This window comes from Syngnathus floridae, chromosome 11, assembly GCF_059516105.1.
Source record: "Syngnathus floridae isolate MCC-2025c chromosome 11, RoL_Sflo_1.0, whole genome shotgun sequence".
Classification (NCBI taxonomy): domain Eukaryota; kingdom Metazoa; phylum Chordata; class Actinopteri; order Syngnathiformes; family Syngnathidae; genus Syngnathus; species Syngnathus floridae.
In genome coordinates, this window is record NC_142423.1 from 9,276,098 (window position 1) to 9,289,838 (window position 13,741).

At 42.0% G+C, this 13,741-nt stretch overlaps 2 protein-coding genes across 3 annotated transcripts in view; one reads left to right on the forward strand and one right to left on the reverse strand.

Moving 5' to 3' along the window:
- The first annotated feature begins 52 nt into the window (after positions 1–52).
- LOC148390927 (uncharacterized) lies at positions 53–6,538 on the forward strand. The gene is made up of 11 exons (XM_088389459.1): positions 53–2,802; positions 2,974–3,077; positions 3,169–3,230; positions 3,312–3,393; positions 3,601–3,653; positions 3,734–3,936; positions 4,015–4,180; positions 5,053–5,220; positions 5,323–5,384; positions 5,825–5,905; positions 6,009–6,538. Exons 1-10 carry the CDS (start codon positions 105–107, stop codon positions 5,890–5,892), a joined length of 3,666 nt encoding a protein of 1,221 aa, XP_088245585.1. The 5' UTR covers positions 53–104; the 3' UTR covers positions 5,893–5,905; positions 6,009–6,538.
- A 343-nt stretch (positions 6,539–6,881) lies between these two features.
- The window catches only part of errfi1a (ERBB receptor feedback inhibitor 1a), a 34,110-nt gene continuing 27,250 nt past the window's right edge, over positions 6,882–13,741 (reverse strand). For both annotated transcript variants that reach the window (XM_088389880.1, XM_088389881.1), the window contains exons 2-5: positions 12,444–12,647; positions 12,275–12,357; positions 11,053–11,751; positions 6,882–10,656 (exon numbers count right to left, since the gene is read on the reverse strand). In XM_088389880.1, coding sequence (XP_088246006.1) covers positions 10,256–10,656; positions 11,053–11,751; positions 12,275–12,357; positions 12,444–12,647 — 1,387 coding nt within the window. In that variant the 3' untranslated portion in view covers positions 6,882–10,255. The remainder of the gene's footprint in view (positions 10,657–11,052; positions 11,752–12,274; positions 12,358–12,443; positions 12,648–13,741) is intronic.

Consider the following 13,741-nt stretch of genomic DNA (forward strand, 5'->3'; position numbering starts at 1 on the left):
TTTCCTCACCTTTGCCTTCCACAATCCCACCAATGACCACTCAGATGAGCCATACTTCTTCAAAGAGTCAAGAGTCAAGCACAACTCCTGAAACAGCCACCACCATGAGAACAATACAAACTACCGGCAACAGTCCATCTACAGCAACATCCAGTACTTCGACTAATATTGACATTTCCTCACCTTTGCCTTCCACAATCCCACCAATGACCACTCAGATGAGTCATACCTCTTCAAAGAGTCAAGAGTCAAGCACAACGCCTGAAACAGCCACCACCATGAGGACAATGCAAACTACCGGCAACAGTCCATCTACAGCAACATCCAGTACTTCGACAAATATTGGCATTTCCTCACCTTTGCCTTCCACAATCCCACCAATGACCACTCACATGAGTCCTACCTCTTCAAAGAGTCAAGAGTCAAGCGCAACTCCTGAAACAGCCACCACCATGAGAACAATGCAAACTACCGGCAACAGTCCATCTACAGCAACATCCAGTACTTCGACAAATACTGACATTTCCTCACCTTTGCCTTCCACAATCCCACCAATGACCACTCACATGAGTCCTACCTCTTCAAAGAGTCAAGAGTCAAGCGCAACTCCTGAAACAGCCACCACCATGAGGACAATGCAAACTACCGGCAACAGTCCAGCTACAGCAACATCCAGTACTTCGACAAATACTGACATTTCCTCACCTTTGCCTTCCACAATCCCACCAATGACCACTCACATGAGTCCTACCTCTTCAAAGAGTCAAGAGTCAAGCACAACTCCTGAAACAACCACCACCATGAGAACAATGCAAACTACCGGCAACAGTCCATCTACAGCAACATCCAGTACTTCGACAAATACTGACATTTCCTCACCTTTGCCTTCCACAATCCCACCAATGACCACTCACATGAGTCCTACCTCTTCAAAGAGTCAAGAGTCAAGCGCAACTCCTGAAACAGCCACCACCATGAGAACAATGCAAACTACCGGCAACAGTCCATCGACAGCAACATCCAGTACTTCGACAGATATTGACATTTCCTCACCTTTGCCTTCCACAATCCCACCTATGACCACTCACATGAGTCCTACCTCTTCAAAGAGTCAAGAGTCAAGCGCAACTCCTGAAACAGCCACCACCATGAGAACAATGCAAACTACCGGCAACAGTCCATCGACAGCAACATCCAGTACTTCGACAGATATTGACATTTCCTCACCTTTGCCTTCCACAATCCCACCTATGACCACTCACATGAGTCCTACCTCTTCAAAGAGTCAAGAGTCAAGCGCAACTCCTGAAACAGCCACCACCATGAGGACAATGCAAACTACCGGCAACAGTCCATCTACAGCAACATCCAGTACTTCGACAAATACTGACATTTCCTCACCTTTGCCTTCCACAATCCCACCAATGACCACTCACATGAGTCCTACCTCTTCAAAGAGTCAAGAGTCAAGCGCAACTCCTGAAACAGCCACCACAATGAGAACAATACAAACTACCGGCAACAGTCCATCTACAGCAACATCCAGTATTTCGACAAATACTGACATTTCCTCACCTTTGCCTCCCACAATCCCACCAATGACCACTCACATGAGTCCTACCTCTTCAAAGAGTCAAGAGTCAAGCGCAACTCCTGAAACAGCCACCACCATGAGGACAATGCAAACTACCGGCAACAGTCCATCTACAGCAACATCCAGTACTTCGACAAATACTGACATTTCCTCACCTTTGCCTTCCACAATCCCACCAATGACCACTCAGATGGGTCCTACCTCTTCAAAGAGTCAAGAGTCAAGCACAACTCCTGAAACAGCCACCACAATGAGAACAATACAAACTACCGGCAACAGTCCATCTACAGCAACATCCAGTACTTCGACAAATACTGACATTTCCTCACCTTTGCCTTCCACAATCCCATCAGTGACCACTTCTGGATATAACACAGAGACACCATTCAATGTGGAAACAACTTACTCCTCTTTCACCAGCAATGAACCAGCTACAATGAGTGCTTCTTCATCTTCAAAACCACCGCTTACATTTGAAACAACACCAACATTTGGAACAACACCTATTGAGTACACCACAGAGTCGACAAGTTTGAATACAAAATTTGTGACAACAATTATGTCCACTGAATCAACAGAATCAAACAGGTCACCTGAAACTCCTACCACTGGGCTAACAATGCAAACTACTGAAAATACTCAGTCCACAGTAAGCTTCACTTCTTCCACTAGTGCAGCAACAGAATTGAACACATCACCTGAAATTCTTACCACTGGGCTAACAATGCAAACTACCGACAAAAGTCACTCCACAGCAGCATTCACTTCTTCCACTAGTAGAGCGACCCCTTCCGATCGTACACCCACACCAGTCACCAGTTTATCAACACAGTCAACACCACCATTTGAAACTAGCACAGTGGTCTCTACTTCAACAAGTCTCCAGACTCAAACCTCTTACCCAGCTACATCCACAGAGCGGACACCTCATCCAGTATCTCCCAGTATCACCCCTTTGACACAATCCACCATTTCACATACCGAGACCAGTGCAGTGAATTCCATCACGACATCTCCAACCATCACTAAGTCCACTCCCACATCAACGAGTAATTCTACGGCCACACTGTGTCGAGACGAGGACTGTCAGTGCTTCATGGGCAAGTGCATATTCAGCGGAGAACTCGGTCGATGCCACTGCGTTTGCCAAGAGGGTATCTTTGGAGATACCTGCAACCTTGGACCAAACAACATATCTCCTGATATCAGTAAGGAAGACTTCACCTTTCTGAATGGTTCACAGTGATACTTTGAGTTGTGCAATTGCTAATCAAGCATGAAATTGTCACAAAGGATTTTTTCAAAGTTTTAGTCCATATTGTACAAATTATTTTATGCATATGTACTGTAGAGTTATGTTTTTTTCCCTTACCTTACAGATACCACAGCAATACCTGATCGAAAAGTAAATATTACTTTGGTTATCGAGTTCTTAGATGATTTGAGCATCCCATTAAATTTCAGCAATACGTTAGTGAAGAAGGTACAGTTGTGTATGTTTTTTTTCTTTATTAACTGAGTACAGACTGGTTGAATAGTGGTTGGCCTCACGTTTCTGAGATCCTCTTTTTCAGCTTGAACCACTGTGCAAAGAAGCCGAACCCCAAGCTTTTAAAAAAGTACAAGTTGTCAAGTTGTAAGTTTACTGATCAAGTTGTTCAAATTACTTGCTCGATTCAAGCTTTTTCTCATTTGTTGTCTGATTTTTACTTTATAGAAATGTTACTGAAGCAAGGAGGATGGAACGCTCTTTAAGTGGCCAACCAAAAATCCAGTTTTCTGAAATGTTATTTAAGAAGGTAGACATTTATTTATTTGTGTCAAGTCAGATATGTGATGTTCTTAGTTCAATATGATTAGAACAATTCACTGACTTAATAGTTTACCAGATTCCACCATTGATAGCATTTAGCAATTAGCATAGTAAATAGAGGCCTGATGTTTGCACTTTGAAGACGCTGCTTTAAATTCCCTCACCAATGAGTTATTTGTGTTTTCTACTATAGTCGAGATCTCTGCTGAAGAAAGGCGACCCACGAGTAGACAACTCAGAGTCGTCGTAGGTGAAACCCTGCCCGTTATTTTCTCGTTTTCATCTCAAACGTCTTCATTTGCCGCCAATGCGTTTTCCTGTCGTAGGCCGAGAAGCGTTTTGGCTACAAGCCAAGCTCAGTACGCCTATCAGAATAACGCTACACAGATCAATTGGCTCAACACTCAGCTCAATGCCACTTTGAAACAAATTCTGAGTGACAGCGACAACATCCAGCAAATCTCTCAAGCCTTTGCTAACACCAACGTGCTCTTCAAGGAAGTCGTCTCCCCAACACCCCAGATTAAAAGTAAATCCAACCTCATTTGTTGCTTTTGTGGCTCAAATAAAAATATTGTTGTTGTTTTTTTTTTTTGTCGACAATCAGATATCATGGACATTGAGCCGTTTGTCAAGTGCTCCAGGTTTCCTAATTACACTGCTGAGGTGATTGAGGGTAAATGGCAGTGCGTTGCATTCTGCAATAAGATGCCGGACTACTGCAGTGGACACGGCAAATGTCACAATGATCTTGACAAAGGGACCATGTGCAGGTAAAACCCTTTGATAGGTACACCTGCACTATCCAGAGAGGCGTGGCAAAGTATGACCCACGATAGTTTTTTCCAGGCCATCAACCAGTTCTATATTTGTTTGCCTATCATTCATTATTTACTAATTTTTGTGTGTATATACCTTATTTAAAAAATGTGTATTCATTCAACAAGTGGAATATTAGCATTTTGTTATGCATCGTATTACACGATTGGTTATTTAAATTAATACAAATGATAATATTTTGAAGAAAGGCAATGGATTATTATTATTATTATTAAAAAAATAATAAATAATGATTTTAGCATAATTTACAAATGTACTGGCCTATTTATCAGTTTTAAAAACTAAATGTAACACCTGAGCACAAAAGTTTGCCCACGCCTGCTATAATTGATGCCATCCTTCCCTTGGCTTGAATATTTTGCCGAGTGCTTGTCAAGTTAAAAAAAAAGCCGCCTACATGCCACTCCGTGCCTCACTTAATCACCTCTTGCTTTGTCTACTTAAATAAATAAACACCTCACCTCACTCAGATTTTAACTGACGCCGTGCCTCAATTATGTCTCTTCAACAATCGCCCTACCCAAGAAGGTGGCCTCTGTCATGTGACACCATGCCCAATTAATCATCCACTTAAAAAATACCATTAAATTGCCTCCATTTGATGCCTAAGTTCAGATAGTAACCTCAATTCTAATTGAAGCAGTCCCTCAGTTATTTGTCAACTATTTTGTAGACTTTATTCAACCACATGGTGCATACACTCCATTTAAGAAAAGAAGAAAAAAAAAAAGCCTCACCCTTTTCCAGCAGGTGTATGTTAGTTAGTATGGATTAGAATGCCCACACTTGCTTGTTTTTCCTTTAGCTGCGACGGGTCAAGCATAAGGCAGTATTACGGCCAACGATGTGACCGCTCACGCTGGGGTCCGGGCTTCTATGGAGCTCTATTTGGATCACTGGCAGCAGCCCTGCTGATCATCATGATTGTCATTTTGATTGTCTTCCTGGTCAAAAAGAGGCGGTCTGGGATGTGGTGAGTCAGGATCACAAAATAATATTTCAGTCTAGTCCAAAAACATCCAGTAAGGGATGAGGGGAGAGTTCTAGGCCAAAAATGATGAAATTGTGTTTTCAGGAAAAGGACTGATGGAGGATTTATAGATTTTGAAGAAGACTACTTTGACTTCACAAACACTGGTAAATTGAACTTTTTTCATATCATCCACTTTATGCATTTTTTTTCTACTTTACTCTCATAAAATTACACTTTATTTGTAAAAGAAAAATACAACTTTATTGTCATCAAAATGCAAACTGTGTAATCAATAGGACTTTCTTTTTAAAACTTTTTGATGTTATTCATATAACATATATTTTCAGTCGGTTTCCTCTTGTCATGAAAAGAAATGTTATCTAAAAATGTTCTTGTAAAATTGCTACAATTTTCTTAAAATCAAAATGCAGAAAAAGAACATAAATAGATGTTCAAGTAATTTCTTGCCTCAAACGGCTCTGATAGCCTCACTATGGTAATTACAGCCACCAGGGGGCGTGGTTTGAATTGGTGACATAAATTGCCATCAATATTATATTATATGAAGGATTTTAAATGCAAATGTTATTTGGTTTGTGTGCAGGACGTCGCAATTTGGGACTGGCTGGTCTTTACACGACTGAAAGTTTGACGGCATTTAGAGAGCTTTGATGGGCAAATGCAGGTACAGTTTTCTTGGTTCTGTTAGATTAAACAATTTAAGGCTCGCAGAAATGTCACGTTCAATAATCCTGAATTCAACGTGCTTTTCCTTTTTGTGTCTGTAGGTAACAACAAGAAGTAAGAGGTAGTAAACGTCAGCCCCAGATGGCGACAAACTGATACTGATACAGTCAATGTTATATGTATTTGATTTATGATTTAAGATTGTATTCATTTGTATTTACTTTTTTCAATGCATGTTTTTTCTTACTCATATACAGTTGCTTACAAATTGATAAAAAAAGTCTCAAAATTTTCAGAATAAAATTACACTTTCTGCACAAAATTAAAATCCTTTTTTTTTTTTAATTTACTGACTGTATTTCAAAACTTATCCGAGGTCAACATGATTGTCAGTACGTCCAACAGTGAGAGGCATTTTTTGCTAATGCACGTGCAGATGATTTTTTTTTTCTCTCCTGACCTGAAAGGAAAAATGATTAACCAAGCAGCTGCAGTTTGCAATGTTACATCGTTAAATATTAACTGTGTCCAACCCACATCGACATAATTGAGGGACAAATTACCTGCCCTCATGCACGTTCAAATTGAGAATTACATGTATGATGTGTACTTTATTTTTTAATTGTGTAACTGTATATATATATATATATATATATATATATATATATATATCCTGGGGCCAGCAAATGAAAGCCAATAAAGGTCCAAAACTAATCTAATCCTGAGACTGATTACATAATTTCTCTATTTCACATTGAAGGCATTTTTTAAAAATTATTTTTGCACGTGTGGGCGTGTGTGTGCATCCGGTGGGGCATGAACCAGGGAGTGGATGACAACGCTGTCATACACCTGTCAGTCAACCTTTGTAAGTCACTTGCTGGATGGAGGCCAGTCACAATAAGGCACAGAAGGGTGTGTGTGTGTGTGTGTGTACGTGTGTGTGTAATAGTGCAGGCCAAGCAGACTGAAAGCACTTTATATAAATAGGTTTATTTTACTTTCCTTTGAAAAAACAACTATGTATAATAAACAAATGGAATCGTTAAATACTGTACACAGCATACTGAACTCTCCCAGTGCACTTCCTCACCACAGCAGAGAAGTTATTTAGTCTTCAGTTGTTTTGTTTTTTTTCTTCAGTTTTTTTCCTAATAAGACATTTGAATACCTTTCAAGATTAAATTGTACCAGTGTATGATGTAAACATTTCTTTTCTTAGAGGGGTGGCGGTAACTTTTGAAGTCCAAGCAACATTGTTTGTGAGCAGAAATAAAAAAAATATATAGTATAGTATATATACATGTATATGTACTTCAATAACCGGTTGACCTTAGTTAGCAATTTTCCCCCAAAGTGAACTCTGTGTTCTTTGATACGTGTGCTACATTTACAATATCATCCTCAAGTGTCCATTGGGTAATGGAAGAACAATAAAAAAAAGTTCATGAAGTCTATATTGTATATATATTGTATTTCTCTCTTTTTTTGTCTCCGTCGGCTGCCAGCAGCCAAAGTCTCTCAGGCCACACCCACAGCAATCATGTCAGGCAGGAATGCATGAGCAGAACAGGAAAGACTGTGTCCACATGCTGAAGGTAAACCCTGAACACTCGTCCTCTTGCATTTAAGACATCTCCATTTTCACAGAGATCCTCCTCACTTCACTCTCATGCACACAATGAATCCCATACATCTGTCGTTTTGGTTTACCAAGGAGTATTAGGGTGACAATAGAATGGAGGAAAAAATAGTCATGACAGTAAAATATGATTTGAAAAAAACAGTCCTTTTTGGGGGAGAAAAATGTAATAATCTGAGGGAAAAAAATTGTATTACTGAATTTTGAGATTACAGTTGGGATTTGTGAGGGGGGGCGAGAAAGAGAGTCACAAACACATTTATGAAAAGGTAGTCCTTTTGGGGGTAGTAAAAAATATGAGCTCCATTTCTCGTGTTTATGGATAAAACGTAATCATACAAAAATGAAATTAAAATCATAATATAAGAATTTGACTTTTTTAAATTTTCTTATTTTGATATTTGTTCCCAACAAATCTGGAAAAACTTTCTGAAAAAATACACTTTATTCTCACTGTATTAAACTTCATTTGAACTAAATGTGAATTTATTTGGAACATTAATGCTTTACTACTTTTCATGTCCTATTTTCTTTTCCGCGTGGCCCTAATACTCCTTTGAAAAAATAACAGACAATGTGAAATGGAGGATTCGTATCGAGGGAGGTAGCAAATGTGTTCCAAACAATGACTCACAGCTTGACCATTAAATATATTTTTAAAAAAAGAATTTCATTAAGAATACATTCACTAAAGCTGGGCATACACTGTACAAAGCGTTAGTTTAACTTTCACACTTAACAATGAGAGAACATCAAAACAAGCGATTGAAGGGTTCATTTAACGCCTGTGGGGGTCAGTAGAGTGCTTTTAAACAGCTGCCAACTGTCAAAACAATCGAGAAAAGGCATTTTGCGCCATAAGTGGGCGAGGAATGCTAATGCTAAAGATGCTAAGAACACAGCGATGAGCTTCTTTAATCTTTGTTGCATGTGTCTTTATTTTACAGTGTATGTCCAGCTTTAGGCCGACGCTCTCTGTGCAACCTCCAAATGCCAAAAATAAAAACAATTAAATGCAGTAACAAGTACGGTCACGGAAAAAACATCCACGCAAACAAGGGACGACAGACACTGGCTTTTCGTGCTGGGATTTTTCTGTCCACGGAATGGGTGGATGGAGTCACCTTGGACAATTTTTTGTCTTTTGGAGGTAGTATCAGAATCATAAAGGAGCCAATGTGCAGTTGATATCAAAAATCTAAACACCCCCATTCATATTTCATTTTTAAAGAAACAAAGATAAATTATTTCTTAGAACTGGGCCTAAGTCAAGGTGGAGGGAGTTATGATAGCAGTCAGCGTTAGCACGGAAACGTTCAATTTGATTTGATTCATCCCTCTTTTTTTTTTTTTTTTTACATTACATAAACCTAGCATTTGGACAGGGGTGTGTAGACTTTTTATAGCCACTGTAAATGGTGTACGCCAGCATGGCGGAACAGGGTGGTGCGAAGTTTTAACGCCTGTAGCTCACGTCCGAGAACCATTTTCAACATGAAATGTCACATACGATTATGACAAAATACATTTGAGGGAAAAAACAAAGTGTGAGACGAACCATGCTGAGTTCTGTTACAGATCTAATACGTCTGTTTATGAGGCTACAGAAGCTGCACTTGACTTTCATGCTAAGCTACGAACAAGTTGGGGGAAAACAACTAAGACATGAACAAAAACAATAATAATCTTACGCTCACATACAGTAGATACTCGAGTGCTAAAATCCTTCATTTGACCCTAAAATAACTGATATTAGGGATGGGCGGAGTTTTCTTGGGCGACCATGGGCAAAAATGTAGCGGCAAACGTTCTGAACGCCCTTTCCATGCTAGCTAGTGTCTTATCTCATCTCTTCAGTGATTTTGCAGGCTCCCCCTAGTGGTATGCAAATGAATCACTGATTTAAATGTTCAAACAGTGCATAAAGTTACAGTGGCTTAAACTTTTAGTACAAAACATTTGTTAAGTACAGTTCAGTTGTATAGTATTTAACTTTTAGGAGCAATTCATTTGCCATTTTTTTCACTGTTGAGAACATTTAGGTACAATGTTTATATGTATATGTGTCAAACATTTTAAAATTGTTTTCTTCTCCTTAATATTTAAACGCAAAGTTAACGTTAAAACTGTGCATTATGTTATGGTGACTTACAGTCAAAGATTTTTTTTTTAGACATGACAAACACCTTCTACGCTACTGCATTCAATGTTCGTCATTCCGATGATGCTTGCAGTGGTTACAAAAGTTTTGAGAACACCCGGAGTAGCTCGTGCTCAACTTCAGCAAAACCAAGTGAGACCGGATCAACAAAGTCTCTGCTGTTTGCTGCAATTTAGTGCACTCCTTTTTTGCCTCACTTGCTTCAAGACCTAATTGATTTAAACTATTGACTAATTGACTAGTATGCCCATCCCTAGCAAGTGTCATTACTGACCTTTTGTCCCAGTTGAGATAAAAAGCAGCATTTACATTTTTTTTAAAGCCCCAACACATCACAGTCAACCATCCAGACACAAAACACTGAAAGTGAGGTGGTTCAAGGCCCGCTTGCACCTTCCGGACTGTAAAATCTTTCCACGTCGTTGAATGCAACCCGTGATGAGTCGCGTTAGCAGTAACTGGATACAGTGCGCGAGTACCCGGTGTCCTTAAATACCTGGCGGGTTCTAAACTAAAAGCAGCAGTTTGGAGCACGACGAGGATCCTCAAACTAGATCCACGGGTGCTTTCCGCCGGGTGTGGCAGTCGCGGTCCGAGTCCGGGCTGTCCAAGGACTGCAGGAATTCTTCCACGGACCTGGAGTCCACGAAGGTTGGCCGGTGAGGCAGAAGGTAGTAATGAGTGCTGCTGGCCTTTTTCCCCTCCTTGTCCACAATAGGCAGGATGCAAGGTGAGCCCTCGCTGTTTTGTCTCCGTAAACTCCGACTGACGTATTTGGGGTTGGGTGCAAAGCTTTGGGTGGTGGGCATCACGTTGTTGGTGTATGTTGGGAGGCTCCGGGGGCTCGGGGTGCGGGAGCTGCCCAAGGACAAGGGGTCCCTTGGGGGCAGCTTTGGTGGTTTGTCCTTGTCACTGTACGAGACCTCTGCTGACCAGCGGCGGGTGTCTGACAGAAAGAACACAAAGGTCTTGATTGAATAAGTTTCAGATGCAACGATCTGTGTGTCAGTAATTTTCACTAACCCAGGCTATACCTAGCTCCTCCCCAACACAAATAGGAAATGATCCTGGTAAAGAAATGGATAGATGGATGGACGGACGATCAATCGCCCGCCTACCCCCAAACCAAATAAATTACATTAAACGTTTGGCCTGCGTTGAGTCGAGAAACATCACTCATCAACTTTTGAACAGGATTAACTGCGGTTGTCGTTCGCATTCCTTGAGGTATTTCGACCCAATCAAATCATTAGTAAACTAACCAAGATCTTAAAAGCAAACCTGCAACCACAATCATCATCATGATTTTGATATAAAATTAATTAAAGTGTTAAATTCATACCTCTTTGACATTGTGCGGGATCTGCTGTTTTGCTTGTCCGTGGTGGGATCGGCGGCGGAACGTCTGTTCTGTGATCCGTGTTGAAGGTGGAGTGATTGAGGCGCAGTAAGCAAGGCTTGTTGAAGGATCCACTAGGTGAATGATTGAGTGAGAGAGAACGATGTAGTCTCCTTTGAGTTTTGTCCCGCTGCCGTTGGCAGCTCGCCGGTAATTCCTGGCGCCGAAGCTCCTGCACATCCTTTTGCTGCGGGGGATGCGCGGGAAGCTGCTGAGTTTGAGGTTGCCTCGGGCTTTGCGGTCCTAAAGGCCCGTCGTAGTACGCGTGGTTAATCTGTCCGCAGTCCCTGAGGCTTCTCCGACTGGGAAGTCCAGTCCGAAAGGAAGAGGGTTTGGAACACTGATGAGACACCAAGCAGCAGCTCTCGTCCGTGCTGGTGAAGAACTCCACCTCGTTGTCCATGGCCTGCTCCGATGAGCTGTCGCTATGCAGCGGGATGGGTGGCAGAGGTTTGGAGCACCTGTCCGGAGTCTGCGGCGGACTGCTGCACTCGGACATGGAGAGCCGCTGGAATGAGGGGACCACCTGGTCGTCATTGGCTGAACTCGGCGAGGATGGTTCGGCACTGCAGGACAGGGAGAGATGGGAAGGCCGCGACTTCTTGGGAGGTAATTTCAGAGTGCTGGAATTGTAATTATGTCCTGCAGAAGAGCAACAATGACACATTACGACGTTAGTCATAGAAACAGACAAGACAATAGATTACATGGAAACATAAGCTTGTGTTTAGATCTTGCTGGAAACATAACAAACAGGGTCTGAAAATAACTTCTGTGACCCACGTTCTTCACTGCACACCAAATAAATCTCTTCAATCATTGTGGTTGTGGTTGTGGCATTCCTCAAAGTGTTTCGAACCAATCATGTCACTAAATAAGCTCATCAAAATATCAAAAGCAAACTTACAACCACAAGCATAAAAATCCCATTGTTGAACGGCTTGCCTTTCTGATAACTGTGGGCATTCTCACCCTTGTTTCTGACATAACTCTTGTATTAGATCTCATTATATTGTGCAGTTGTGTCTATTGTTGTACCCAGTCAATTTCAATGTTGGCAATACTCCCAAAAACAAGTATGGTGAGCCGATGACAGCATAAAAGCAAAGAAACATTTGTGTTACAGAGGGCAGAATGGAGGCAATTGACAAAGGACGACTCTTACTTTCATAGCTTAGCAATGGCGGACTCTTATGCTGGCCATGAGAGCTGTGATCTGGGTGTGCAGATTTCATAGTGAAGTAGAAGCTGTCAAGGATATAAACGATTACTACCACACTCTTCAACCACGCAACATTCCGCCGTCTTCTGTAAGAATGTCGTGGAGCACTCACTTGTCTATGTCGTGGGTAAAGCTCCACGATGCTTTTGATCCAGCCATGCTGTGATAGTAGCTGCCCCGCAGGAAGGGGTGTTCTACGGGAAAAGATGTCTCCTGGGCAGTCAGGCCCACTGTGGACATGCTCCAGGCACACTCGGGTCGCATCAAAGCCAGGAAACACTCGGATCGTCGGTCCGGCTGGCTGCCACTCTTGTACCTGCGACAGGACCCCGAAATACACACAGAGGAAAGAATGAAACCTGAATGTACAAAAGCAGGTGCATTCAAGAGCAGGAAAGACATGTTTGGATAGAAAGCACATCCACGTTTCGGGAATATTGACCGGGGTAGTTGGTATACGAGTTGCCTCGAGAAAAACAACCTTCAGTCAGAATTTGGATAACTGTTGTTCAAACGTTTCACAACTGCCATAGCTGTTGAGTAATAGCCTCGAGTTTTCTGGAACTATCCATGCCTCTAATAACTGGAGAGAGCGTTTTAAAAGCAGCTTCCGTTGCTGCAATGCGGCCGGGCCTGAAGTGCAGAGGAAGGGGCTCCTCCTGTTACCAGAACGTCACCTGATGTTGCAACAACTCCTCATGTCAAATGACCTGAACGTTTGTGTCATATCAAGTATGTGTCAAGCCTGAGTAAACTATGTCTACAATATTCAGCGGGGAAAGGAGACCTGAGCGGCATATCGATTTTGTCCCCCTGCCGTTTACTGGGGTCAGAAATACACCGGAGGCCAAAATCCAGATGCGATTTGACCGGATTAACCTGTTTAGGATTTCACAATCGGGAGAGAAAAATAGCACAGAAAGCAGCAGATAGTTTTTTGTGGATGTGGCATCACCTGGGCAGTGTCACAGATGAGCAATCCTCCGCATAAGGTCGGTATGATGAGTGAGAATACTAACCCCGCCCCTCCACCCCTGTGTAAAAACTCATTCCTTGTCTCCTGTGAGGCATATTTATGCACAGCAATGACAGCTGCTAGGAAACAAAGCCCTAAAACAACAGGAAGCACGGGGGCATCGGTCGGAGCCAAACTGCATCAAGCAGGCATACCGTTGCCATCCACCCCTGGCTGCCCCCGGGTTTGTTGACTACGTTCGGCGGGCCGAGGGGGACGGGAAGCAATATGATCCTTGATAATGAACCCCAGGGGCTTGTGCTTCCTCTTGCAACAGGTGCAAAGACAGTTCATCCTGGCACTCAACCACCGGAGCACTTACAGGCAGTGGGATTAAAACAAACCCCACGTGGCCATGCAGGGTGCGGAACTACTTCAGATCATCAAGCCAACAA